Source organism: Terrapene carolina, unplaced genomic scaffold (assembly GCF_002925995.2).
Source record: "Terrapene carolina triunguis isolate 2854851 unplaced genomic scaffold, T_m_triunguis-2.0 Scaffold62, whole genome shotgun sequence".
Classification (NCBI taxonomy): domain Eukaryota; kingdom Metazoa; phylum Chordata; order Testudines; family Emydidae; genus Terrapene; species Terrapene triunguis.
The window spans coordinates 23,700,912-23,728,500 of record NW_020664413.1 but is presented as its reverse complement, the minus strand read 5'-3'; the positions used below and the strand labels follow the sequence as shown (position 1 = coordinate 23,728,500).

The following is a 27,589-nucleotide window of genomic DNA, read 5'->3' as shown; positions in this document are numbered from 1 at the left end:
GTCTTGTCACTTACCCTACACCTCCACTTCCTGACCAGGGATTTTACTCCTGATATTCCATCGTCTACCAGTGCACACGTTTTCTTGTCCACTTTGAAACTCAACTACTTGGTGTGCTGTAGAAAATTCTGAATCGGAACCACCCCTTTTGTCTATTCTTCAGCCATCTCACCTTGCAACTTCCTTTGCTTTGTGCACCTGTAGGATCTGCACTTTTCTTCACCCTCATGCTAACACATTGGCAATACCAACACTTTACGATGTAACCAGAACTTCCACTTCTGCCTCTCCCTTTGGACTTGCCTCTGACTTGTGGGTTTTCTGTAAAATCCTTAACCTTCATAACCAATTTGAATGAGAAAAAGTATTCATATTTTATCTCTACCTGAATGTGATTCAAACCTCAATCTCATCTCTAGTCCCTGAACAGTTTCTCTTACAGACCAGACACCTCTAATGCAGGGAATTCCTATCTGCTTTCAGCCTTGGTAACCAAATATCAAGGTATGACATTAGAATCTTTCCTTACCTGTGTCGGCCACACTTTTCAGCAGATAAATCACTGTGTTCTGAGTGGATTTGGCACACTGGGTCAGACTCTGCTTATGCCCCTGCAGAACTTTATTTTCCAGAGATGGTGCACATGCTTACCTGAGGAACTCTGTGCATATCCCAACCAGAAATCCTTTGTGTTACTCTTCCCTTTGGATGCCAGGTAGCTAAGTTTCTCTGCATTATACATACCACCATCCTATCAGGCTGGAGAGTTCACTTTAGCAGTTTGTCAGCCCAATAAACTTGCCCTCCTCAATATCCAAATCTCCAAGTGCTATTTACTTAGCCGTATTGAGTTTGGAACCACTTTTGAACAACAGTTTTATGTTCTGGTTTGCTGTGTCAACAGCGAGGGTAGACTCTGCAGATTTCACTACAGGAACTTAACCCAACTGCCTTGGGAAAAGATGCTTTCTCAGGGGATAGGAACAGAGAATTGAGCTGCTGCCTCCCTGGTATCTAGTCTAAGAACAATTAAACAGGACCATGCTGAGAATTTCTCTGCATCTATTGCTTCTGAGTCTCCAACACCGTGAGCTCTGGCTACAGTCCTCTATTGATATTCCCCTGGAAACTTGACCTGTTATCCTGAGGCCAAAGCATCTTCTGCAGCTTGGAACAGCTAGCTTTTGCGGCCTGGGGGTTAAGTGGTTTCCACTCTAAGGGGAAAGGCTTCTGTGAAGAAATAACTAACAGCCTCTGAGATGGAAGCTGTCCTCATGTCATAACTTTACCTGGTTCTGGAATACCTTTACCAGTTAGTCAAAATAAAAAGGCTGAGGTGCTGGATTGTTCTCTCTAGCATGTCCTGAATGTCTTGTTTGGCTTGGGAGAGGACTGAAGGTGAGCCCTGAGTTTACTCTTTGGCAATAGAAGGAGGTTGGAATACAGATTTTGGCTGATAGTCTCATTACAGCACCCCAAGCACAGCCCAGTTTCCCCTTAATGGGACTTTCCCTTAATTTTGAATGTAGTTGTCTGCCATTTGAACCTGTAGGAGAAGTATCCCTGAGGTTGCTTTCTCTCAAGTTAGAGTTAATTGCTGACTTCAGTGCAAAGCATCAGAGGTGACCTTGCTAGTTATCTTTCTACCTTAAATTTTTTCCTGTATCAGCACATTTTTATTTACCCTGTTTGTTTGTTACTCAAGTTTAATTCAGAAATTATTTTACTTAATTATGTCAAGAACCTTTCAATTCCCTTCAATGGAATTTATATTCCCTTAATGTGGAACGGGCCCTGAAGTTTTGTCTTGCTCACTCAGTAATTCAGAAAAGTTGAGTACTTACAGAACAGTAAAGCTGTTTGTAAGGCTACAGTAAATGACTGAATTTGGGATTGTAGCCTAGATGCCTATAACCCTGTTGGTAAAACCTAACTAACTGCAGGTTAGTCAGGTTTTACCAAGACCCATTCCCTCATGACCACCTCAGGAGTTTGGAGGACTTAAGTAAGCCCCACGACTGCCTTGCAGCTGGGGGAGTCTCTGCAGGCCTTCATCTGTGATTATTTATTTACTAAATTGATATAGCAGAATTGCAGTGCAGTCATTCAGTGCTCCAAACTCCACTCTAGGTAAGCCCTTCTCTCTAGATGTACTGCTCACTAATTCCACTGGTATAAACGTAGGATAAGTGAAAAGGGGCTCACAAAACACTTTGGGTAATAGTTACCTTATAGCCTTCTTTCTATTCTACATGTTTCCCATTTCACCTTAAGGTTGTCATTTGTGAAGTCTTAACTGTTTCTCACTCTGATTTTTCTCTAACTCAGTCCTTCAACTGGCAAGAAAGAGGCACTGATGCCTGTATACCTTGAATGAATGATAGTTCTGGTTCCTTCTTCCTGCCACTGAATATAGTGGCTACCAGAGAGGATACGAGCAAAGGATGGTGACAGTTGTCAGTGTTATCTTTGCTTAGAGCACTATGCTATAGTCTTACACTCGGACAAAACCTGAAAGATATGGGATTGGATAACATTAAGTAGAATATTCTTGATTATCACTTAACTGAATGGGGTAGAAACCAGGCATTCCTTCATATGGACCCACAGTGGGAGACTGCAATAAAACCCATAGCTCAAACAGGACAGAGAACTGCAAATGTTTATTATAATTTTAAAAAGTAAATCTCTGCTATGGCTGAGATTTAATCTCCTGTTAACATGCCTGTTTCCTCCCTCCACTATCTTAATATGCAGAAGATTTAAAGAATTAAAATTATCTGTTTCTGTTCCATTGAAGAATATTGCTTGGCTGTGTGTTTAAGAGTAAGTTATCAGCAACTTTCTTAAATACTTGCCTTGTGAATTTGTATAAAATAGAAGTGAAGGTAAATCTGACTGCCGCCATGCACCATGCCTATCAGTAAGTACATCTACTGTCATTCTGAAATTAAAACAAATGTACAGTGGTGGTACGGGATACCAGTTTGGTCTGAAACAAATTAATTTCTATTAGCATTGTATTCTTACTGGCTCAAATATCCTCTTAATGTTACTTTTCTATGGCTGGTAACTGAAGCCTATCGGTCTAGTGTGTTCTGAATTTTCTAAAATTAGTGTTGTGTTCTATACTACATTCTAAAAATTCTGGCATGTCTTCTAAACTGACAAGTGGGTTCTGCCCACAAAACATTAAATATAAACTGTAATATAACTTTTGTGTCTTGCGGGGTAGATATAAACTTATTGGGGAACCTTGTCTCTGTGCTCCACAGGATCAGTTAACTTTAATTTTCTATAAGTGCATTGGGCAAGTTGCTCCTCTCAATATACAAAAGTAGTATCCTGAAAATGTTCATAGTAGCTTTTTCTTAGTAGAATAGGGTATGTCTACACTGGAAACTTCAAAGCGTTGCCGTGGGAACGCTCCTGCAGCAGTGCTTTGAAGTGCGAGTGTGGTTGCGCGTGAGTGCTGGGAGAGAGGTCTCCCAGCACTCCTGGTAATCCACCTCCACGAGGGGATTGGCTCTTGGAGCCTACACTAGTCTACACTAGTGCTTTAAAGCACTGACACTTGCTGCACTCGGGGGTGATTTTTTTCACACTCCTGAGCCAGCAATTTAGAGCGCTATAAAATGTAAGTGGAGACAAGCCCATAGTCACTTGAAGGTCAAGCTAAAGCTAATTCATTAGGAGTATCACTTAAGGCCAATTCTTCATTGAAATTTGTGTTTCAGCCATTCATTGTATCAATTTTTGAGCCATTAGTGTCTTGTTGCATTTGGAATCTAAATGTGGCTCGGCTGTACTGTTACCCAGATCTAAGGTTTTTCTTCCTCCAGTCTTGTCTTCAGAACAAATAACTCAAGCTGAGTCAGAGTTGTATTAATGAACTGTCCTAGCAGTAACTGCCAGATTATTAGCTGCCTTTAGTGTTGTAACTTCCACAGTAAAATAATGCACATATCAACTTTATTTATAAATGTTTCCAATTGATTACTCTAGGAAGCATATCCACTTTCACATATGACTGTCATGAGTATGGAATGTATCCAGTAATCAATATTTCAATAAAATATTTCTTGCTTTATTTTCAGATGCTTGCTTTAAGTAGTATAACAGTATCTCACCCATTTATGACTGGATCAGATCTTCTTGAAGCAAGCAGATTGTGCAGAATGGACTCAAAAGCAAACATTGTACATGGTAAAGTCCAGTATTTTACTTTAATAATTTGTGAATATAGAAGCCCTAAAGGTGCTATGGTGATGGCCCTTAAGTTCCCCTCTTGCACTGGACAAATACTGTTCAGGAAACAGTGTCATCTTCCTCACAAGTCCCCCACCAGGGAGCTGAACTAAAGTGAACATCTCTGCCCCTGGGCCCCCCCCCCCCCCCGCCACTACTTTCCCATTACATCCTGTTCCTTACTTTTGAAACAATGAAGTGTCTTTGGTCCTGTAGTCTAAGTGTTGGTTGATATAATAAGTACTCCATGCTTTCATACCAGATCTTCACTCCTGGTCTCTGGATATGAGTGAACTTTTACAGTTGTTGTTTGTTTTTTAAATGAGAATGTAGGTCTTGTCAAAGGTGCTGTAGTTAGGGTACTTCTGTCTCTGTGCCCTATCTACAGGAAAAAAATAGTATGGAAGGCTCCTTGCCCTGATCTGCCTTCCCTCATGGCTGGAGCAGGAAGTAATGTTCTCTGTAAAAGGAGCCAGGTTAGTGTTAGGTGGTAACCCTTGAGGCAGAGGAGCAGTTTCCTAGGCCATAAGTTGCAATTCTGTTTTATCACTCACTGTCAGATCAGTAGGGAAGAGTTCGATGGCTTGAGGTGTAGTGCCATTAGTATATTGATGATATGAAGTTCTGTCTGTCCCTTTCTTCAGTCTAGTAAATACTCTTCCAATGTCTAAACAAAATGGGTTTAAATGAATGAGCTCCTTTAGGCTTTCTTTAAATAAAACAGCTGCTAGTGCTACACTAAGGAATCAACTTGAACTGAGAGTTGATTCCTGTCCTTCGGGCTGGGGGGACAGGGCAGCAACAGGGCATGTGCTGAACTTTTGCTACCAAAGTTGGTGACCTAAGTCTCTTTAGATCCTCAACTGTTTCTGTATGTTCAGTATCTCAAAGTGCTTCTCTGTTGTGGGCACTAACAATCTATACCTTGGACACCTCCATTGGATTATTGCAGTGAGCTCTTCTTGAAGATATACCTAAGGACTACTCAAAACTTCAGCCACAGCAGAATGCAGTTGCTTCTATATTTCCCTGCGTTTCATAAATGGTGCATATTCCAGATGTGCTTCTGGAACTGCACTGCCTTGTTTCTGATACAATTCAAGGCATTGATTATTGATCTAAAATGCACAATAAACTTTAGGTCCTGGATATCCAAAAGATTGACTCTCTATGCTTTTACTTAAGTCGAGGAATACGTTAGCTAAAAATACCTTGGCCATAGCTCTAGAATTCACTTGTCCCTAGTGGTCTGACACTCTAGGTTTTGTGTGTTTTGGTTTTTTAAACTTTCGGGGAGCACACTGTAAGGCTTATTTCTATTTGGTTTACGGGTGAGAAGTTCCTTTATTTTTTAATGACAGGTTTCAGAGTAGCAGCCGTGTTAGTCTGTATCCGCAAAAAGAACAGGAGTACTTGTGGCACCTTAGAGACTAACAAATTTATTAGAGCATAAGCTTTCGTGGGCTACAACCCACTTCTTCGGATGCAAGTGGGTTGTAGCCCACGAAAGCTTATGCTCTAATAAATTTGTTAGTCTCTAAGGTGCCACAAGTACTCCTGTTCTTTTATTTTTTAATATGCTTGTTTGTTTACTGGTCTCTGACAAAGAAAGATACATATTTATATAAACCCAAAATTGTTGGCCTTGGCTTACCTTTGGAGACTTCCATGAGAGATACTACTAGTGGTGATAGTTTTTAATACAGATACCTGTTTATAAGAAGGTGAACTGCAAATATCAAATACCGATCAGAAGTTACCTTGTTTCTAAGGAGATGGGCTGAACTGAAGTAGCCCAGAAAATGTACAAATGGTAAGTTGAGAAAAATGTCCCAATGTAAAATTATTACTAAGGTAAAAGTAGAGAGACAAAGTGAGTAAGGTAATGTCTTTTATTGGACCAGTGTGTTTGGTGAAGGTTTTGAGCCACACAGTGCTGTTCTTCAGCTCCGTAAAGCTTGTCTCACTAACAGACATTGGTCCAATAAAAGAAAGACAAGGTGGGTGAGAAGGTCTAATATGCTGGGACTGCAGTGGCCACAACTATGCCACATTTACCTTGCTGTATATAGAAATTCATTAATTTAATTAGGAGGCGGTGATATACTTATCAAAGGAATGATTAACTTGACCATTAGACACAATTTCTTAAGTTGACACTTATCTTCCCTAGGGCTTTAAGATTGAAGGCCTCTTGTTCGGTATCTTAAAAAGCTTTTCCTAAACTTCCCGAGCTATTAAAGCATTACAACAGGCATCCAGGGCCAGCTGATTTGTCTGCCTTTCAGAAGAATTGGAATTTAACTCCTATAGCACTACATTCGAGAGCATATGAGTCTGAGGCCTTGTCTACACTGCCACTTGCAGCACCGAAACTTTCTTTGCTCACGGGTGTGAAAAAACACCGCCCTGAGCAATGCAAGTTTCAGTACTGTAAAGTGGCAGTGTAGATAGCGCTGGTAGCTGCTATGTCCCTTGCGGAGGTGGTTTTATTACAGTGCTGGAGCTGCAACTACACAGTCCATGTAAAAGCATTGCTGTGGCAGTGCTTTAATGTCAGCTATGTAGACCTACCCTTAGTTTCACTGGAGCAAAAGTGAGGAGAGGTTTCTTTCCTATCTCTCCCCAAACTTGTATAAAGCTGACTATATCAAGTAATCAGAATCAAAACAAAACTTGAAGCAACAGCAAAAAAGCGCGTTAATTTATTTTTAAATACCTATTCTATTCCTGCTTTTTTTGTTAAAATGTGAAGTTTAATCTAGTCCGTTTGCACGGCTCTTGTTCAACCCTTAAACTTATATAACAATTTTGAATTGTTGATGTGCTTCTTAATATCAAAGTAATACTATATTGTAAATATGCCTGTATTTTTAATGTGCCTAGAAACATGCATATATATGTGAAAGAGTTCTAACTATCTTCCTTTTTCTCCATATAGGTTTGTCTGTGCTGGAAATCTGCCTAATTATAGCTATGAAACATTTAAATGATGTTTATGAAGGAGAACCATTTAATTTTCAAATGGTCTATAATGGTGAGATGAAAGTATCATCAACTTTAAAATCTATAAATATCACTTTACTGTTACTCAAGTAATGTTTTCCTTCGTACAGAATTTCAGAAGTTCATACAACGGAAAGCACATTCGATGTACAACTTTGAGAAACCTGTTGTTATGAAGGTAAACCCTTAGTTTGTTTCCTTGCATATCTAAATACTGATCTGTACTCAGGTTATAGTTTTCTAGGAACTACTTTTAAAAATGTTTTTCTGTTCCATAGCTAAAGATCTAAGGGATTTTGCTATGTGAAGTGATGGGATAGCTCAGTGGTTTGAGCATTGACCTGCTAAGCCCAGGGTTGTGAGTTCAATGCTTGAGGGGGCTATTTAGGGATCTGGGGCAAAAATCTGTCTGGGGATTGGTCCTGCTTTGAGCAGGGGGTTGGACTAGATGACCTCCTGAGATCCCTTCCAACCCGGATATTCTATAATGAAAAGATCAGAAAGGTCTCTTATAATAATCACACACTTGTGTGGTACTTGTACTGCCATCTGCTGTATGGATGTTGTATCTCACTATCCATAGTTAAATATAATGGCAAAATTTTGAGGGGTGCTAATATCTGACTTATTGAAACAGAAGCATTACATACCTTACCAAAGTGGACTTTTTTTAAGGAGTTTAACAGCTGAACACAAGCACCTGTTGCCATTTATCAAGGAATAAGTTTGGTATTGACCATTTAGACAGTCATTTATTTTAGTGAGTGGAAGTAATTAAATGTTTCAATTGATATAGAACCTTTTATTCAGAGACAATATTCTGGTTCCTGGCAGACTTCTAAAGAGTTGCCTTTTGTGGCATGTAGGGTTTTTTTTTTTTTTTTTGCTGCCCCCAAATTACTGATTCAAGGGTAGTATTTAGTCCTGAATCAGTCACAGGTTTAAGTTCTAATATCTCTCAAACCAACAGGGCTCAAAGTAGCTTAATATCAGTAAAGAGCTGAAACTCCCTTTTGTTGTGAACTAAGGTGTACTGGTCTGTCAGTGAGTCTTCATCATACCTGCATCTTTTGGACATAAAACTAGACCTATCAATCACTAGCAGAAAAGGGTGTGGTCCAGCCCCTTAAGACCCTGTCAGTTTGTCTGTTCTGGCAGATCCAGACCTCTCTGCTAACCAGAGCAGGGGAAAAAAAAAAAAAAACCAAAAAGCTGCTGCTCACTTCAACCCCTGAATGAGTTATTTTTTCTCTCTGGCCCTTCTTTAGAGCTGTATGAGACTCCAGTTTTTCATCTTCAGTTTCTGGTCCCCCTGCTCACCTTCACAAAAATGCAGCATGGTGGATAAACTGTGCTGATTTCTTTTGACCCCCAAATTCTCAAACTGACTTGGCCTTCAAGTGTGGCCACACCCCTTTGTGCCAGTGACACAGGTATGGCTGTGCCTGGAAAAGTGCAAGTAGCCTGAAGAGCCCTCATAACAGATCTGTGGACCATAGTCCTTGGGAGAAAGGAAGTACATATAAGTACAAATTTTTTCCACTTCCATAAGGGTGCAGCCCTTGACAGAACTGTTTTTTTTATATATATTCATTACCCCTGAGGGATGAAAAGATGATTAAGTTTTTGCTCCGAGACTGTACTGTTAGTCTCACCTTATTAAGGAAGCCTGGCTTTATAGGTTTAAAAATAACTACTCAGATTTCTGAAATTCTTTTAAGTTGTGGTGAATAAATTACTTATGTGGGATAACCTTCACAATTGATTCATCCATTTGCTGCTCCTCTTGGGGGAAATAACTACCCCAAACTGAAAGGCGTCTCTACCACCCATGTAGTCTATATCAGATGATAAATCTAGCTATTGCCATTCAAGTTTGAGAAATCAAACAAGTCATGAAATGCAGAGTTCAATTTATAAGCATAGTATCTCCTTCCTTACTGAGTTATGCAAAAGATCCTCTAGAAATTAGAAATAATTTGTATTGTATTAAGTTTAAGGGTACATTGTATGCCTTTATTAAACCAGATACTAGAGTTTAATCTTTGATAGAATTTACAGTATTAATCTGGCTTGGGTTGTTTTAAGTTTGAGATATACACATTTGAATTTTTCATTAAATTTTATAACTTAAATGCTACTCATGGCCTAGAGTTCAAGATGGACCACCCTTTTCAATTCTCCACTTCTAGATGAGCTCCAGCAACTGACAGCTCACTATTTAATCTTACATAAGCTTTGTCTTAGTTGATTTTTGTTCAGTTTAACCAAGTTCATAGCTACAAGTTACTAAATGATTCTTCAAACATTGACAGACTATATATTCTGTACTTACTGTGAGATGTTCAAAAATGACATGTTCAAAACTAGTAAACCACTTTTTCAAGCTTGTATTGATCCTTTAGAGATCTGGAGAGTCAAGTTTGAACAAAATCCATTCAACCAGTGAGTTGTGTATTCAAAATTTGATGGGAACATATTGAACTTTCTAGAATACCCTTAGTGTATCCTGCTCAGACTTTTTGAAAAATCCCAGTTAGTATATCAGGCCCAGAAAACTTAAATGCCCTGGTTCTTGCAAAAACTGAGTAACTGAAATGAGTATAAGCAACTGTATTTGTCTATAGTAGTTGATACTACTTTTGTAATGTGGGCTATTCACAATGGTTGTAGTCTGGAAAATGTTTAACTCAGCCCTGCTTGGTTTTTTCTTTAGGCTTTTGAACACTTGCTACAATTAGAGTTAATAAAACCAATAGAAGGACTACCTGTGCGTGCTCAGAGAGAATACCTACTAATGAAGCTACTTTTGGACAATAATCAAATAATGGATGCTTTGCAGGTGTACCCAAACTGCCCAACAGATGTGAAACAGTGGGCAACATCCTCATTGAGTTGGTTGTGAACGTTCTGAAGCTTATAAAACCACATTAAAGTGAAATACAATAAGTTGGTTTCAGCATAATTTCACTGGAATACTGAATCATTCGCTTGAAGTTAGAGCATTTTTTTTTTAAATATGGTGTACTTTTCTGAAGTGTTCTGATACTGAAAATAAACATGAATGTGATTACACTGCCTTGGTAATTAGTTCAGGGAATATAAACACCAGGCTCAGATTAAAACACTTTCTTTCCAGTCTTCAATTAAAAACACTTCTCTATTCAGTGCTGTAGTTCAGCTGGATTTAAGTTATCTGTTCATGTTTGGCTAGTACTGAGCAGGATTTTGGTTAAACTACAGAAAAAACCCACCAGTTTTGACTTGCACATTAATCCTAATTTTGAGTTGAATAAAATTTATTCAATATATTTTAAATCCCTCTGATAGTTATCAGCTCAACAATGTAAGAATGACTGTACATCCTATTACTGTGATACTTGTGCCTAAGAGGGACAAATTGATGGAATTTCCCAGATGTAAAAGGACTTTTCAGAGGGGATTGGAGGCTAGTAAGGACTATTGTCTTCCTTTCCACTGAGATGGGGGGGAAAGGTGATTTGACCTAGAACTTAAGAAAAAAAAAAAAACTTTGGTGCTAGGGTATTAGTGCTTTTATCCATCAGTTCCATTTTCACTAAGACTGCTGTCTACCTTCTACAGAAGCTAGCTGCTTGGTGCTGAGACAGTTAGTTGTTTCAACTATCAAGCCACAGTAGCTCCCATTAATGTTATGAGTGCATACCTAGTCATTACTATTACTTGTATCCTAATATTAAAAAAAAAACCCCAGGGATGGTGAAGTCCAGTTTCAAACTGAAATCTGTTAAGGTGATTCAGTATCAGACACCTGCTACTGCCAGAGATCTTATAGACCACCACCACATTTCAATCTAAACACCCCCTAGAAAGGATGGTAGTAGAAATAGTATGCCTTCTATGCTGGTCCAGCATTACATTATGACCACTGTATATGATTTACAGCTATTGCTTATGATGGTTAATTCTAGCTGGAAGATGCAGGGCTATTATCTGAAGAATTGTTATTCCTTCTACTTTGAAAATATCTGTACAGTCCAATAGCTGGCTAGTTTATAAACTCTGGCTTAAATCCTTAATAGAAGAAATACAGGGATAGTGGCAGCTGGCATGAGTCCTTTTGCAAGAATTAAGGGCCATTAACTTTAAGAAAGTTATCGATTCTATGGGTGCCAGTAGATCTTTGAGATGTAGAGTCCCTACTTGAGCCACAGCCACCTCAATCCCTCTCCCCAGTATCTAGAACCCCCAAACAAGTCCCTGTGCATCCAGACATCCCCAACTGAGCACCACCTGCAGAATCATCTCACCGCACACCTGCTGGTGTGCCTAGCATGGAGGGTTAGGGCCTGATGTTATTTCTGGGGCAGACCCAGCCCTTTCACCAGTGCAGGGTCAGGTGTAATCTCACTGCTGAGTCTGTGGGGGAAGGTGGCTGCAGGGCCTCTGCTCCCCAGTACTATGCTGGAGTCTCTACCTTTGACAAAATTTTAAAGAAAGGGACTGAATGATGTGTATTTGACACACAAGGCTTGTGAGGAAAGATTAGAGTTTAGGGGCTTTTCCTTCCCCAATAAAACCTAGTGTGTGTACAATAGCAACACTTGAGTTGCAGCGCTGCTACAGTGGAAGGGCTTGGACCGTGCAGAGACCCATGAAATCCCTTCAGTTATGTCATTTCAAGATGTTCAGTTTTGGAAATTTTCAACTAGGAATCAAATGTAAGAAGGAATCAGAACTGAGAGGCAGGGAAGTCCTGGATGAAGGTAGCCTGCACCTTACAAAGGAAAAAAGTCAAAGAATCTTTTCCTTTCAGATCTCTCATCCATTTGGGTATAAGCAGTTCCCATTGGTCTATTGAGGTGAATGCCACTGTCATTCCAGCAAAGCCCCAAGCATTGGGGGGGGAGGAAGACATTAAGTGCTAGATTTAAGACTGTGCAAAATCAATAAGATTTGGGGCTTGATTTGATTCTCACATTTGGCATTTTCAGACAAAAGCTGACATTTACAGTGTTCTGTTTGGATCTAACTACAACAAGCATGCACATTTTTGTATGCACACAATTTACATAATACCTTTGACTCATATCCCAACTCACGTTACTAAACAGAGCCATACTCTTTAAACCTATAATTAGGAGGTTGGAGACAGTTTACTTGGTTCATAGATGGCAAGAAGGCTCCAGTAACCCCCAGAATGATCATTTAACTTCAGTTAGAAATTTTCAGTTTAAACAACAGTTATCCATTCTAAGTAAGGATTGGTTATTCCCTTTTAAAAAGCTTCAATTTCACTGTAGTCTGAACTCTTTTCTAAAGAATAGTTATGGAAGTTACAGGTGATAATACTTCCAGAAAGTAAGATGCAACTCTTTCCAGTATCATAATCAGAGCTGCTCCACCAGTGGCTGTAGTACACCATCACTCCTACAAATTATCAGCTCTGCAATTTTCTACCAAGTAGGAATGGGAATAATCTGACAAAAGCAAAAGAGCTGGTGCACCTGGCCTTCACATAAAGTTGCCAGAAAAGGGAAATGGTGATAAACAATAGACTAGTGGTACATAACACACTTACCTTTCCTAGCAGTTTTTCTGTGATTGAGGCTGATGCAGGAGTGCCATACCAGAAGTACCATGCTCTCCAAACATCCACAGGGATCCAGAAAACCAACAGTTCTTTAGTGCTATTTTGTTACTGTTGCTGCCTAGCTAGGGAGGAGCAGTAAAACCAAAATTTGTGGATAGAAGGGGAGATCAAAGAATATCAAAAGCAACTGTAATAAAAGGTATTACCTACTTTCTGCTGACCTAGCATCCTAGGACTTGTGCTCTTCACTTATATACAACACTTGGGTTCAGTTCTGAAACTCAGCTCTTACGCATGGGGGAAAAATGCCTAGCCGTCTGCTGCAGCAGTTTGGTTAACAAATATCCTGATAGAATTCACTTCAGTTCTCCCTTGTCCTCCTTGTGAGGAAAGGATGGTAACTAATGCAGGAGAACGATTACCTTCTATGTCAGAAATGCAGGAGATAAGAGTCTGCCTCTGCTGTACTTCTCCACTGTAATGCTGTAAATGTTGCAAAAAAAAAAAAAAAGGGGGGGGAGGGGGGGGGAGAAGAGGTTTTCCTTCTTTTTTAACCTTTTCAAGCTGCAAGGTTTCTGAAGGTGAAGTGTCAACACAAAATGCTACCTAGATTTTTTTTCCTAGAGAAGATTTAAAAAGTTGAAAAAAGGCATATGCAAGTCATACAGTAGTCACTTTTTTTTATTTAACTTTTGGGGTAGGGGCAGAAAGAGCATACATTTTTATTTGTACAATATTTAACAATCACTTTTATCCTGGGCTGGGGTTTTTGTTTTTGATACTTGCAGAAAAATAGCAAGTATAATCTGACAGTAGTACAACAACCTGTGCCCAAAACAGACAAATACCGAGAGTAAAGCTAAAATAATTGCTTACCAATATCTTGAGAGGTAACGAATAATATATGAACTGAGACTGCTTTAAAAAAAAAAAAATAGTACTGCTGGTTGAATATCTGAGGTAAATGATGTTCCATCAAGGATGCTACTTGTATCATTTTGCCCATAAACCTGCATATAGCTTTCTGCACTTTGTACCAAATGTTCCTAATAAAAATAAATGCATTAGAAGTTAAAAAGAGAAATTGGAAAAAGGTCAGTCAAACTGGTAATCCCACTTGTTAAACTATAATCAGCAATGCTGTTGAAACCTGGTACAAACAAGAAATATTCACTCCTGTTACTGCTTACATTTTAGCTGGAATTCCAAGACTCTCTAAAAGCTACTCTACATGAATTTTGCTATTTCAAATAGATAAAAAATGGTGAATTTCAATCCTGATTTATAGTTTCAGAACATCACCATGAATGACAGTGCTAGTTCAGTAACTCCAACAATTGAGACACAGTTTCTTCTGAAATGCTAAGGTACATGTAGTAGGTGTACAAAGAGTAGTCATGCATCATGTGATATACAAATTTCCTAGTAGCTAACACAAACTAAAAAATGCAGGGCTTGGACTTCCAGTAAAGCCAAAAAACTGGCTAATCCATCAGTCCTGTGGCAGTTATACAGCAATCATTTAAATAGACAGGCAAAGCCAACAAGTTGGAAGTGAGAGCCAAGGGACTGACTTTTCTTCACAAGCCAAAATACAGGGTGAACCACTGGAATAGACCATACATGTACATATACACCACCACACATGCTGTAAGTACAAAGAGGGACAACGGTCACTACTTCTGCTAGTAAGTAATGCCAGAATAGTTTCACTAGCTTAGTTCTTATTTATTCTTATCCTCATTCATGAGTCTGGCTCAAGCATTTTAACTTACACATCTATATTTACTGTACTATAAGTGGAACACACACAGGTTAAAATGCCCTGCAAAACAGAAGTCTTATGTATAAGAACAGCTCACCAAAGTTTAGTTATTTCACCAATTATAAAAACACATTTACCATGAACATCCTTTTGAGTGTGATACTATACTATGCTGTTTAAAAAAGAAAAAAAAAATCCAGAAAATACAGATAGTACAATATTCACACCTGTGGGGATTTCTATGAAAATAAATATCATCCCATTAAATTGTCAGGCTTTGTGATTCATCTACATCACTTGCAAACACAAAGTGCACTAGCAACACCAAAGGAGCCCCCAAACAGCATGGCCACCAGGGCCCATACCAGCAAAAGTTCAAGGATCGTGCATGCAGGATGCAAGGCTCATACTGACATATGTCCGTAGCTAGGTATGACTTCTGCATTGAATCTTGAATAACTGATCCTTATATCATCCATGCTGTTCCTCCTACTTTTGCCAGTGTTGGGGTTTAAACTTCAGAGAGCAATACAAGTTTTTCAGTAAAATATGACTGGTTTTGTTCATATCTCTTTAGCCATGATCACTTGATGTACGTTTAAGATCCCTGCACTGAAGGTGGAAGCAAAATGAAAATCCAGATCAAGGAAATGGGTGCATGAGTAGTTTGTTTTATAAACAAAATGAGCAAGTTGCTCTACCAGTACCAATAACCCATTAAAGCAGGGATTCTTACGGCTACCATGAAACCCTAGGAATAAGAGTGAAAAACAGCAAGCAGAACAGTATTGAGTGGTATGTTATGCATGAACAACGTTGCTATTACCCTTCTTCCCCCTCCCTGCTTAGAATATGGTAACCTAGGTCTTGTTTATAAATAATTGTATTGTTCCCAGAGATTAAGTGCATATTATATGTAAAATTGAGTGTATTCTGTGGTTTTTACAAATAACTGTTTAAAGATAACATTCACAGTGAGCTCCTGATTGTGACATTAAAAACTTCCTTAAAAATCTAATGCATGATTTAAAAAAAATGACCTGACAAAATACATAGCATAATACTGGCTATTGTTGGTTCAGTACTTGAGTACTTTAGAAAGTTAATTTTTTTACTTTGATCTGTATAAATGTAAAGGATCAAATAACTAGTGTAATAATTTTGAAAAGCACTTTGGCACCTACAGTCAATTCAGGTTTTTTACGTTACATAGTATATAAGGCATGATCTCCTAAACCCTAAAATAATGTTGGAGTCAGCTGTGAAAGCAATTTTATTATTTTTTGCTAGACTGTGCTACCTATGTTGGTATTCGTTACCTCTAAATAGTCATTGCATATTTGAAATTATAGCATAATAACTAAAGTTATCCCTGAATATTTTTAAGCAGTTACATCGGAAGTCTGTGGCTATCATTTTTAACATGACTCCAGGATGAACCTATGCATCACAGACATCAAATATCACTCTGACAAGATGGCACCAAGCTTAAGTGTAGAGAAGTTGCAAATCTCAAAGCAGAGAGAGTGAGGAGTTCTGGGTAATTAAGCTTCCTGAGGTGATCCTGAAACAGTGATACAGAACACACTGCATACTGTTAGTGAAACAAAGTACACTATGCAGAACTTTTTACATACATAAATAGGAAAAAGCCTTCTTTAGAAAGAATAAGAATTAAGAGCTTTCCAGTGTCATAGCTCACATAAAATTAAAAAAAAGTCATGCTCAAATATTCCTCAGACACAGCAAACCTAAATAGTATTTAGTAAAAATAAAATGTATGCAATATTTTGGGAACTGAACGTGAGATAAAAGCTTTAAACTAAAAACAGGAAGAAAGTTTTGTTTCAAACCCAGCACTTTTTATACACAAGCTAGCACAAGAAAGGGCTAAAAACACTGCTTTAGGAATGGCCATTTACTCTTGGCATGAAGCATAGCTTACCCTTTTTTAAATAACAGTGAATTTGTAATACAGCATTTACAAAACATGGATCAATTTATTATTCAAATTGTTAGTGTTGTCAATCTCATAATTTAGCAGACTTGGAACTGAGGTATACCTTGTTGAGGGAGGTTAAAGTAATGCTTGGAAGCCTCTTTGCTATATCCCACTTGATTACTTTTGTTTATATACATATAACAGCAGCACACTAAACATTCACAAGCTGTGTCATATTGGCATTACAATAGTCATTTATATAAACACAACAGCAAATGCAATAAAAACAAGTTACCCTTTTTTAAAATCTGAAATGAAATGTTTGATTTAAAAAAAATAGCAGTAGTTCATTTAAGGAATTAGTCTCTTCTGACAGATATTAAGAAATCTGATGTCAGTTTTTAAAACACTTGATTAGCCCAGATAGGTCCATATTCTTCATTTAAGTTCCTTAACAATATTTTGCCACTTCTCAGGTCAACGTCCTTCAGGACGGGAATGCAGTAAAGTCTCATGTATTCATGTTTGGAAAAAAGTCTCCTTATTGACATTCCCAAAAAACTTACCATTCCTCATTTCACACAGAAAGTAACAACCGTAATCAGTCTCATTAGCTTTAGCAGCTCCAGTTCAGAATCCTGTTGGTCAGAATGCATAACCAGTGCAATATCATAGACTGGATTCTTTGGGAGGAAAGTCAACATTTGTCACCATTGTGACCACTGTCACAATGTCCTCTGTTGTTATAATGTTAGTCAGTCTTTGCATCTGAATAATACGTTCTTCTACGCAACCAGCTGATAACCTGGCTTCTGCATCATGATCCCAACATTCTTCTATTGTTTCACAGAGCATTGCCATTCCCTAAAAGAAAAAGTAATATATAAGTGGAGCTGGTAACTGAGTTGCCTTATAACTTTCATTATAAGGCCCTGTTCACAGTTAAACCACTCAAGCTGAAATTTTCTATGCCAGTTGTATGCCTCAGATATTTTGGGGGAGGGGAGAGGGGGGCAGAAAGTTTCAGCTAAATCAGTTCAACTGATTCAGAATGAAGATAGGCAAAATATGTTGATTTGTCCATGTTGAATAAATCTTACATCTGAGAGGTTCTATGTTTTGAAGCAGGTACTTAAATTGGGCAAGGGGATCACACACATTCACTAGAAGTTTGGTGAATTTAACTGCAAGTCTCTAACGAAGATTGTCTGCACTGAGTATGCTCCATCCCCTCTCAGCTCCTATATGTCAAATGGACAGAACATGAACCATCCTCAGAGTGACTAAGCAGGACTTTTCCTCCAATTCCTGCAGCCTGAGCACTGCTGTGACACCAAAATAGTGCAAAGAGACTGTTTTTCCCATGCTCTCAAAGCTCCTTCTGCTGGTAACCAACCTGAATGGAATGCAGAGGAGTGAGAAGGGTAGGATACAGCCCAGAAGGAGGCACAAGTGTAGAAAGATGACTGGGTGGAAGAGTCTTGTAATCACAAACTCTTCTCCAGAATCTGAAACAGACCCCAGGACACCTGAGTCTCAACATTTCCATGCTGTCTAGCAAATAGCTGCGACATCCACTGACAAAAGTGTTTGCTTCATTCTCCTGTAGCAGCTGTAACACAGAGGGTAACAACCTAGTCTGGCTACCAGTTACTCTTAGCTAAGGTGGCATGAGATCTGTGCTATGAATCTAAAGGTCCCAACCCTGCTGATGAACCATTCATAGATTCATAGATTCTAGGACTGGAAGGGACCTCGAGAGGTCATCGAGTCCAGTCCCCTGCCCGCATGGCAGGACCAAATACTGTCTAGAACCATGCGGAGGTTCATATGGTTCTGAATGATCACATTTGTTTTTTTCAGGAAGTTACATGACAAAAAGCTACAGTAAAAGAATGTTAAGGGTGGCAAAGTTAAGAAATGCCAGAACTGAGGTTTGTCCATGCCTTATTCACATCAAAGCACTTAAATCTTGCCCTGAGTACAGAATTATTGATTTTCTCAATATATATAGTAACTTTGCCATCTTAAAATATGAGATCTCTAAGAACTACTGGTCCTCTTCAAAATTTGAACGAAATAACTCCAAGGAAAATAAAGGGTAGAAGCCAGAGTATTAATAGTCGGGCAGTGGATGCATGCTTCATTCCATGATGACTTGAAAATAGCACGCTGCTCCCTAATAGCAGGCTAGGGTATGAGGTGTGCTGATTTTTAGGAGACAAAAAAAGAGTCACAATATTCAGAATTCTGAAGACGACATGCCACTTTTTCCTAAAGTGGAGGCATCTCTCAACATCTAGCCCAAACCCAAATGTAGGCAATTCGTTCTGCCCACCTAAATTATCCTTGAAGTTTCAGGGACTCTTCACCTTTCTGAGATTGTTGCTGTGGTATTAAAGGCAGCTACCAAATTACCCCCTGAAAGGTGGCATCATTTCAGTAATGAGTGAAGGGGATAAATATGCATCTTTATATGAAAAAAACAACAGAACTGCTTAGGACTAAAGTTGAAGAGTCCCTTCACCCACCAAGGATGTTTAAAACTTTTATGAAATACTTCAGAATCCTTTGGTATGAGCACTGCATTTAAAAACAAAGTACTGTAAAACATATTAGTATACAGTTTAATTTTTCAATAGAGCTAATTATATAAAAATACTGCATCAGAAGAAAAATGTCCACAGATAAGAATTAAATCAAATATTTCATTAAAGTTTTACAGTTAAAGCACAGTAATACTTTCAGAACTTGGTTATTTTACTACTTACAGCATGTTTCTGCCAGCACTCTCTTAAAACAGGCCTCTTCTTTTTGTGCACTACAACTTCCTGCATGTCTTCAAGGGATGGATGCTGGCCAATTTCCTCTTCAAATGGCAACATGTACTCATCCACTGGTCCTATATTTAAGAAAAAAATAAATTTTGCTTTTCAGACAATTGGTACACCACAAATTTAATAACTATGTCAAAATACTGTACAGCCATTTACTCACTATTGCCATGAAAAACTCATATGATGCCAAAGTGGCAACACTAGATGCTGCCATGTGAGAAGCCTGAGAAGCAATGGATGCTAGACTACATATCAAGAGGGTGGCCATGTTCTTAAAAAAAAAACTACCATTCAACTCATGAAGTTACGTTAATAGTAACTTATCCCCTTCAAGCTAACGGCAAAGGGCAACTAGATTGTAAAAAGATATCCAGGGGGAAAAAAAGAACAGCAACAACGAAAGCTCAGAATAAAGAAAGGTGCAAAAACAGGTTGTAATTTAACCTCTGTAGGCCCACCACCAAAATTCAGAGCCTACACTACAAGCATTTTGCAGGTACACTATACCAGCGTATATACCACTATATAGCGTGGACGCAGCTTATATGGAGCCTGTTCTAGTCTATCCTCTCCCCTCCCACAATGAAACAAGGGCATTCTTACCAGTGTAACTAGGTCTACCCTAGGGACTTTTGGCAGCACAACTGTCGGTCAGGGATCATACCTTTTCACACACCTAACTAACATAGGTATGGCAGTAGAAGTTTGCAGTATACAAATGAACTTGGCATTACACGGAGTACAGGTAGCAATGCCTACAGTAAGGGTTGACCAACACTTCCAATGTTAAGATCTTGTTTCCATTTACTTATACAGCTAGAAAAGAAATAGTTTTCTGGTCCTATGACAATTTTCAAGATGTCGAAAAAATTTCCTGTTCCAAATACTGAAAAAATCAATCACAAATTTTCATAAACCAAAAAGCAAAAACAAAAACCCAAAAAAACCCCACCATCCTGGTCTGAGTCCATCAAAAAGTTTGAAAGATTACAAAAAATTATAAAACCCATTCTGATTAACTTTTAAAATAATGATTAGCTTAAATTTTGAAATAAAGTTATATTGAACCCCCAAACTGGAATTCTTTAGAAAACATCAAAAGATATTAAGAATTTTGAAACTTATTTTTCAAAATGTCTTCAAGGTGAAAATTTTGTTGAAACCCACTTTTTCCTCTTAAAAGTTTTGGTTTGGAAAAATTGCCTGAACAACAACTTATAAAACTTTGCCAAATTTAGATCATTCAGGCTGAATTTGTCTATATCAAGTGTCTGTCTCTGGCTAAATTTTTTTGAGGAAAACTTCAGCAAAAATGGTTTAGCCATTTCTGAGAACAAGATTAGAGGAAAAATACGTTTTCCTTTGGAACAGTGTCTTGATATTTGACTTGGGGGTGGAAAGGATAGCCATGCTGTCAGGAATACACTTTCTGCTTATCTTAAAAAAAAAAAAAAAAAAAAAAAAAAATTATCCAAATAATCAGACTTTGGAAAAAAAAAATGCAATTTGCACATGCTCAGTCGAGACTTAGAATCTGGTTAGTAAATTCTCTGAACATTGTACTGAGAATGCTCCAGTCCCTCAACTCTTACATGTGATCAGACTGTGCATGCAATGCAATGGACTAAGCATGCTCCATCCTAAGGTGCAGGATTTGTTCCTTGTATGTATTGAAGTCACTTCTGATGACTTTTTAGAAAAAAAGATTTTATTATTATTATTATTATTATTAACTGAGTACTACCATAAAACAAATGTCTGTCTGGAAAACATCCAGCACACGAGAAAGAAGTTTCCCTGGCTCAAAGTTCTTACAATATATGAAGGATGGACAGATAGAATTCCTCCTAACCACTGTCTAGTCATCTAACTTAAATTAAGGAAGCATCAATTATGACTCCATAATAAAGGCTGAGAAATTTTGTACGTAAGAGCAGGAATTCTCTGTTACATATGAAAATTACACCCTTTCCTCTCCAAAGTTACATCACTTACTCTGAGTAAACAATGAATTTTGTGAGAATTCAGAAGTAAATTGTTAGTCTATGAATTTAAATTAATTTTAAAAATAGGTTAAGAAATTTGGAACCCTATGTCAGACCTTTATTTTGTTCCCCTAGTATCTTAATAGAACAACACTGACTCTTCAAACTTCCCATATAATTAAAACTTGCTGAAATCTTCTGGATAAGTTACATTTGAAAAAAAAAAAGTAGATTAAATGGACACTTTTTGGTGTTACTCTTCATAACTGAACGTTCCTGCTTCAGGTTAAGCTGAAGGATAATTTTCAAGGAGTTACATGAAGAACTAACTGCCCTCTTGAAAAATAGCTGCTGTCTCTTATTGCCATTCATCTGCTCCTCAATGTTCCCCCTGACCTCTGACAGCATTAAGGGAATACCATCTTCCCTGCAAGGAGCTTGGCTTCATTCCTATTGTGAATAAAACAGAGGCAGTAGCCATTTTGAGAGGGCAATTCTTCATAAGTTTCTCTGAAGAAAATTTCATGCACCAGTGTATACTGGGGGACAAGCTTTCAATTATGGAAAAAAAACAACAAAAGGTTAAATTTAATCCTTAATATTTTTCTTTACAAAAACTACTTGTTGCCCCTTACCTAGTCAGAGGACAAAATGGTGCAAGAGGGCAAGAGCCAGCACAAAGTATGCGCAGAGGAACAGAAGGGTGCAGGAGGGAAAAAGTTAGAATTTGTGCACAATAGACTGTGGAGAAGACAAGAGGGAGGGGGAACATGTGTGCAGAAGGAAAGGTAGGGAACAGGAGTGAGGGGGAAAATGCGGTGTTCAGCAGCTGCTTTCTGCTGGTCTGGCAATATAAAGCAGCTGTAAACCCCAGTTTAACTAGCCAGCATGATCTGGCTGCTTTATGCCGCTGCAAAGGGGCATAAAATAGCCGGAGAGTACTGTGATTTATTAGAAATATCACATGGGAGATTCTCTTTGAATTTCTTGTTTAGGGTTCATGTATGCTTTAAAAAAAAAAAATGCAGACAAAAGATATGTTAAAAGGATTGCTTAAGACTGAGATACATATAAGTAATTTAGGGTAATACATATTACAGGGATGTTGCATGTATCCTACAAAAATCAACCATTTTAAGCCTGGGAAATTCAGAGCTTAAAAGAAAAAAAAATAAAAGACAAAGACATACACACAACTCCCGCTTCCCTCCAATCCCCCGGCTGATTCAAAGTTTTAAATACTGCGTTATCAACTATGTATTTTTATAAATTAAACATTTTGCTTACCATCTGACGCAGTACATCGGGATGCCAGTTCCCACAGGACTAATCCCATGGCATACATATCTATTCTCAGAAATGCATCCCTTTGGAAGTTTATCGCACCTTCTAATACTTCTGGAGCCATATACCTTCGTGTACCAACCTTTTAAAGACATTCAAGCATAAAGTGTTACTGCACTAAATTGTTTATTTCAAGATGAACAAAAAGACAGATTGACCTTACTGTACAATTCTCTCCCCCGCCCCCATTAAAAAAAAAAAAAAAAAAAACAGTTGTAGTCACTGCCTTTACTTTGGACTCAATCCAGCAAGATGCTGCATGCCCTCAGCTCTCAGAGTTGAGAGGTTGAGGATGCTCAACACCTTGACAGATTGGGCCCCCACAGTGGATTTCCACAATGCATAAAAGTCTGCATGTATGTTTATAAATAATTTAACATTAATTTTCCTTCAGCAGACCTGGTCTTTCCCTCCCCTCCCCTGTATCTTATTTTCTTCCTGGTTGCTGGAAAACCATCATTTCCTCTGCTATTAATATCACAGAAATCTGTGTGTGACACCTTTAAGTAAATCCTCCAAGACAGTTGAGGGAAGGCAGATGACACTGAAGAAGGGAAGATCTTCAGACAGAATTATATTAGTTGGCCATGATGAATTATGAAATTGAAACATCACATCAATTAATTTACTGAATTAGACCTAAAAGAAAGCTACATTTCTTCTGGTTAAAATTTATTTAGTAGAAAGGGCCAAGACAAGGCACCATTCACAACTTAAGCTCTTTCCACAATGCTTTTGTCATGAGTTTTAATTGGCTTAGATTGGGAAGGCCTTAAACACAACATGAGGGCATTTCTGTGCCTGTAACATAATACCTTTTGAACACCGTATCTGATCCATTTCAAAATTTTCAGTTAACATTCTATGCATCAATGGCTGGAATCCTACTAATTTTAGGGGAAACTAGAAAATCAAAAGGGGGCACACATATGAAGCCTCTGCTATCTGTTTAGCAAAACCATAGCTTCAAGGACTTCTAATTGTCTATGGTTGATGGCACCCATTAATGCCTTTCAGTAGCAAGTGCTCAGCCCCTCAGCACAGGGAGAAGAATGAGGAATCTTGACATGGGGTGCAAGTATGGGGGACAGATAAAGCCTCTAGCATGGCAGAGAGAATGGGGGACCCTGGAATGGAGCACACACATACCTGGATGGGAGGATATTGGAGGAGTTGCAGGGTATCCCAGACTTAGAGGGGGATGGGTGGGTGGCACACAAAGTTTGTGGGGGAGGTGTTGGAGAGATGCAAAGAGCTCCTCGTTTGTGCAACCAGCTCAGCCTACAGATGCAGCCAAGTGTGTGACCACCTTGTAAATAAATACCTTCCAAGCTACAAACTTAAATATAAGCATTGTTAGTATTTATTTAATTTTTATGTAAATCAATTTACCTGTCCATGTGTGTCACCTGCAGACTTTCCAGCCTCAAACTTTAAAGCTAGACCAAAATCAGCAATACAAGCTGTAAGGTTGTTTTTCAACAGCACATTCTTGCTTTTGATGTCCCTTCAAATTAAGGGGAAAAAAGAAAAAATTATCCAAATAATACAACATCTAAAAGGTCTAAGAATAAAAGTATTAATGTAACAAAACAAAGGATCTTGCAGATGCATAATAATTTGAAAACATAGTTATGGTCTAAGAGTATATTTAAGCAACATTAAAGGGATGACAACAAAAGCTAAGAGACGATGTTAAGTGTGGCTGTCCAACCTTAAAATCATGCTGTTTAAATATTTTTAAAACCGTGATAAATTAAAATACTGAGTACAGTACATTTTTTAACTATAAATTTATTGTCTTTCTGGTTTAAGAAAATCTAATTTGTAAAATAAGTAAATCTGATGTGGAAGTATCAGTATAAACAGGACAGAATGTACTTACTGGTCACTTTCTTGACTTAAAAAAAAATTGTGCTTCAAATTCAGCCTCTTCCTGCCACATGAATGGGAAAAGGAGAGAACCCCTTGAGCAGAGATAAGGGCCTTTAAAGTTTTTATGATAAGGGGACCAATAGCCCAAATAAGTAAAAGCAAATACTTGTTCTACAAGGTGGCAGTCTATCTTCCACTCAATTTTCAGAGGGTTCTTCCCAAAAAATCATGACCTTCATCTTGTTGAAAACTAGGTCTTGAGAATTACAAAAAGAAAAACGAGATAATCGGCACAGGCCTTTTCTGGCTTTGTTACAAATTCATGTAATAGGCACATAACACCAAGATAGATCTAGCCGTAACGTGTGATGGGGAGAAATGCTCTTCCTTAAAACATCCACATCATTAATACTTAAATTTAAAGAAAAGGTGCTAGATGGCATCCCTGGCATACTTCAATACGAACAGGAGTTCCTACCCCATACTGCTCTGGTGTAGAACCTCCAAAATATGTAACAGTCTTAGATTGGTACCTATCTTTCTTAATTTCACCCAAAGTTTGTCTCAGTTAATAGACTCAAATGCTATCTTTAAATCTATGAAAGCAGCATATAATTTAGTACCCTTAACCACAATATATTTATAAATCATGTAAGAAAATAATCATCAATTGTGGCTCTATCCGCCCTAAAGATGGACTGCTCTTTGTATAGTAAATTAGCCTCTGAAGCCCATTTCAACTTTAGATAGTAAAAATTTGGAGTAAGTTTTCCTTGCCACATCTAACAGACTAATTGGGTGAATGAAGCAGGATTCTTTAGGGAACAGGATTATTTGTCCTCTTTTTAAAAAACAGGAACTATGATACTAGACTTCCACCCAGATGGAATCCATCCAAGATGATTAATGACAGTAAATAATTTAGCCAAGACTGGTGATTACCAATCAAGAGTTTGCTGAATAGCTTCAGCAGGGAAAAAAAGTCTTCCTCTGGACTTTTTTCCATTGTTGGGCTAAAATAAATGACGGGATTTAATTGTCCTTTACTGAAGGACAGAGTGATAAGTTTATGGAGGGGATTGGTATGAAGAGGTTGCCTACAATGGTACATGGCCCATCTGCAACTAGCAAATATCTCCAGCAGCCAAAGATGGGACACTAGACAGGTAGGGCCCTGAGTCACTACAATCAATTCTCTTCCAGGTGACTGGCTGATAGATCTTGCCCACACTCTCAGGGCTTATTTGAAGTTGGGAAGGAATTTTCCCCTCGAGGTCAGATTGGCAGAGACCCTGGGGTTTTTGTTTGTTTGGTTGGTTTTTTGGCCTTCCTCCGGAACATGGGGCACAGGTCACTGGCTGGTTTGAACTAGAGTAAATGGTGGATTCTCTGTAGCTTGAACCCTTCAAATCATGATTTGAGGACTTTAGTAACTCAGTCTGAGGTTAGGGATCTAGTACAGGAGTGGGGTGAGGTTCTATGGCCTGTGATGTGCAGTGGTCAGACCAGATGATCACAGTGGTCCCTTTTGGCCTTAATGCCTATGAGTCTATAAATCAAAGAAGGGATTTCTCATTGCACCAACTATAGAAGAATTAGGGTTTAAAAAAAAAAAAAAAAAAAAAGGTTGGAATGTGCTATCCAGGCTTCATCATTAATATGGGGTTCCTCATCTGGAGTATATCTACCAAGGCCTGAGGCCACCATGTTCCAAAACACGGAGTAATTTTTAGCTTTAGCTACTGCTTCAAAATTGTTACATAAGGATCTCAGATATTCTTGGTTTTCATTACATAATAAACCTCAATATCTTATTCTGACAGCTAACAACTTCTGAAGTAAATTAGGAGAGGGATATTAACTATATGTGCAACAGCAGACTTTTCCTTCACGCAGTCGATGTCAAACCAAAGCGTGCTTAACTTTGAAAGCATTTCTGGGATAATTAAAACCGAAGTCTATTTGTTTAGAGAAAAGTGGCAGTATGGACTTGACCAGCAATTCGTATGATTCACAAATTTGAGAAGAATTCTCAGACTTAATAATTATGTCTCTGAAAAATCTAACATCAGTCATCCAATCTCCTAGATAATTTGTCATTAATGGCTGGAGTCCATTTTAGTCTTTTACAACCACATTGTTCCAAAGGGAGTAATTAAGGCATCATCATCCATCGGAAATAAAAACGCTCTCCAAAAAGGGCACATCATTCATAATTAGAGAGAGGTTGGCAGTCACTATCTGGGCAAGAAAATTTACCGAAATCCCAATACTACTAGAACCATTTGATGAAATATAGGCGAACTGTCCACCTCTATCTGCCACATTTTTTTTCCATTTACAGGTATCAGATTAAACTTGTGTAACAAAGCCTTTGATTTTTGACCAGCAATGTTAGCCACCTGATCTCTAGAGCTGAGAGGGAAGTTCAAAAATCTCCTCAGTGTTTTCTTCCCCTGATACTGAGTTTGTTGGAGGACCTATTCAAGCATTAAAATTTCCCAAAATTAGACAAGCTATATCAATTTGCTCATTCAGGCACTCCCACAATTACTCCAATAAGATGAGGAGAATGAGGGGAAAAGAATATTTAATACTAAAATTTGGAGATCAGGAAAAAAAAAAAAATACAGCCTGAATGCCCTGACAATTTGATTCCAAAGGTAAAACCCAGGATTTCAGGCATAAGGAAACTAAGGTTGCAAGTACTCCAGCTATATGACCCCTTACTAACAATCAATTTCCTCCTTGAAGAAAGGATTCAAACCCAAGAAAGAGTAGGATTTCAGACTCACTAACCATGTTTCTTGTTAAAAATAAATCAATTCAAAAGGTTTCCAAAAAATTTAAAAAACTAAAATATGTAAATTGTTCTGGCAAAAGCTCTCCCTGGGTAAAGGGAAAGAAATTGGACAATCCAGTCAGACATAAGAAACAGACCCAACAACCTGACTATAAGAATTTGATTAATCTCCAAATACCACTGTATTCCAAAGAGTAATCTATGTGGGAGAT

At 38.2% G+C, this 27,589-nt stretch overlaps 2 protein-coding genes across 3 annotated transcripts in view; one reads left to right on the top strand and one right to left on the bottom strand.

Moving 5' to 3' along the window:
• The window catches only part of ORC4 (origin recognition complex subunit 4), a 57,629-nt gene extending 47,290 nt beyond the window's left edge, over positions 1 to 10,339 (top strand). The window contains exons 11-14 of one of the 2 annotated variants that reach the window (XM_024217074.2): positions 4,098 to 4,206; positions 7,190 to 7,285; positions 7,365 to 7,432; positions 9,971 to 10,339. In XM_024217074.2, the coding sequence (XP_024072842.1) occupies positions 4,098 to 4,206; positions 7,190 to 7,285; positions 7,365 to 7,432; positions 9,971 to 10,159 (462 nt within the window). In that variant the 3' untranslated portion in view covers positions 10,160 to 10,339. The remainder of the gene's footprint in view (positions 1 to 4,097; positions 4,207 to 7,189; positions 7,286 to 7,364; positions 7,433 to 9,970) is intronic. The other variant, XM_029910537.1, reaches the window with a different exon arrangement.
• Positions 10,340 to 13,381: 3,042 nt separating this feature from the next.
• The window catches only part of ACVR2A (activin A receptor type 2A), a 111,399-nt gene continuing 97,191 nt past the window's right edge, over positions 13,382 to 27,589 (bottom strand). The window contains exons 8-11 of the mRNA XM_024217075.3: positions 24,092 to 24,206; positions 22,643 to 22,781; positions 19,305 to 19,435; positions 13,382 to 17,397 (exon numbers count right to left, since the gene is read on the bottom strand). Coding sequence (XP_024072843.1) covers positions 17,203 to 17,397; positions 19,305 to 19,435; positions 22,643 to 22,781; positions 24,092 to 24,206 — 580 coding nt within the window. The 3' untranslated portion in view covers positions 13,382 to 17,202. The remainder of the gene's footprint in view (positions 17,398 to 19,304; positions 19,436 to 22,642; positions 22,782 to 24,091; positions 24,207 to 27,589) is intronic.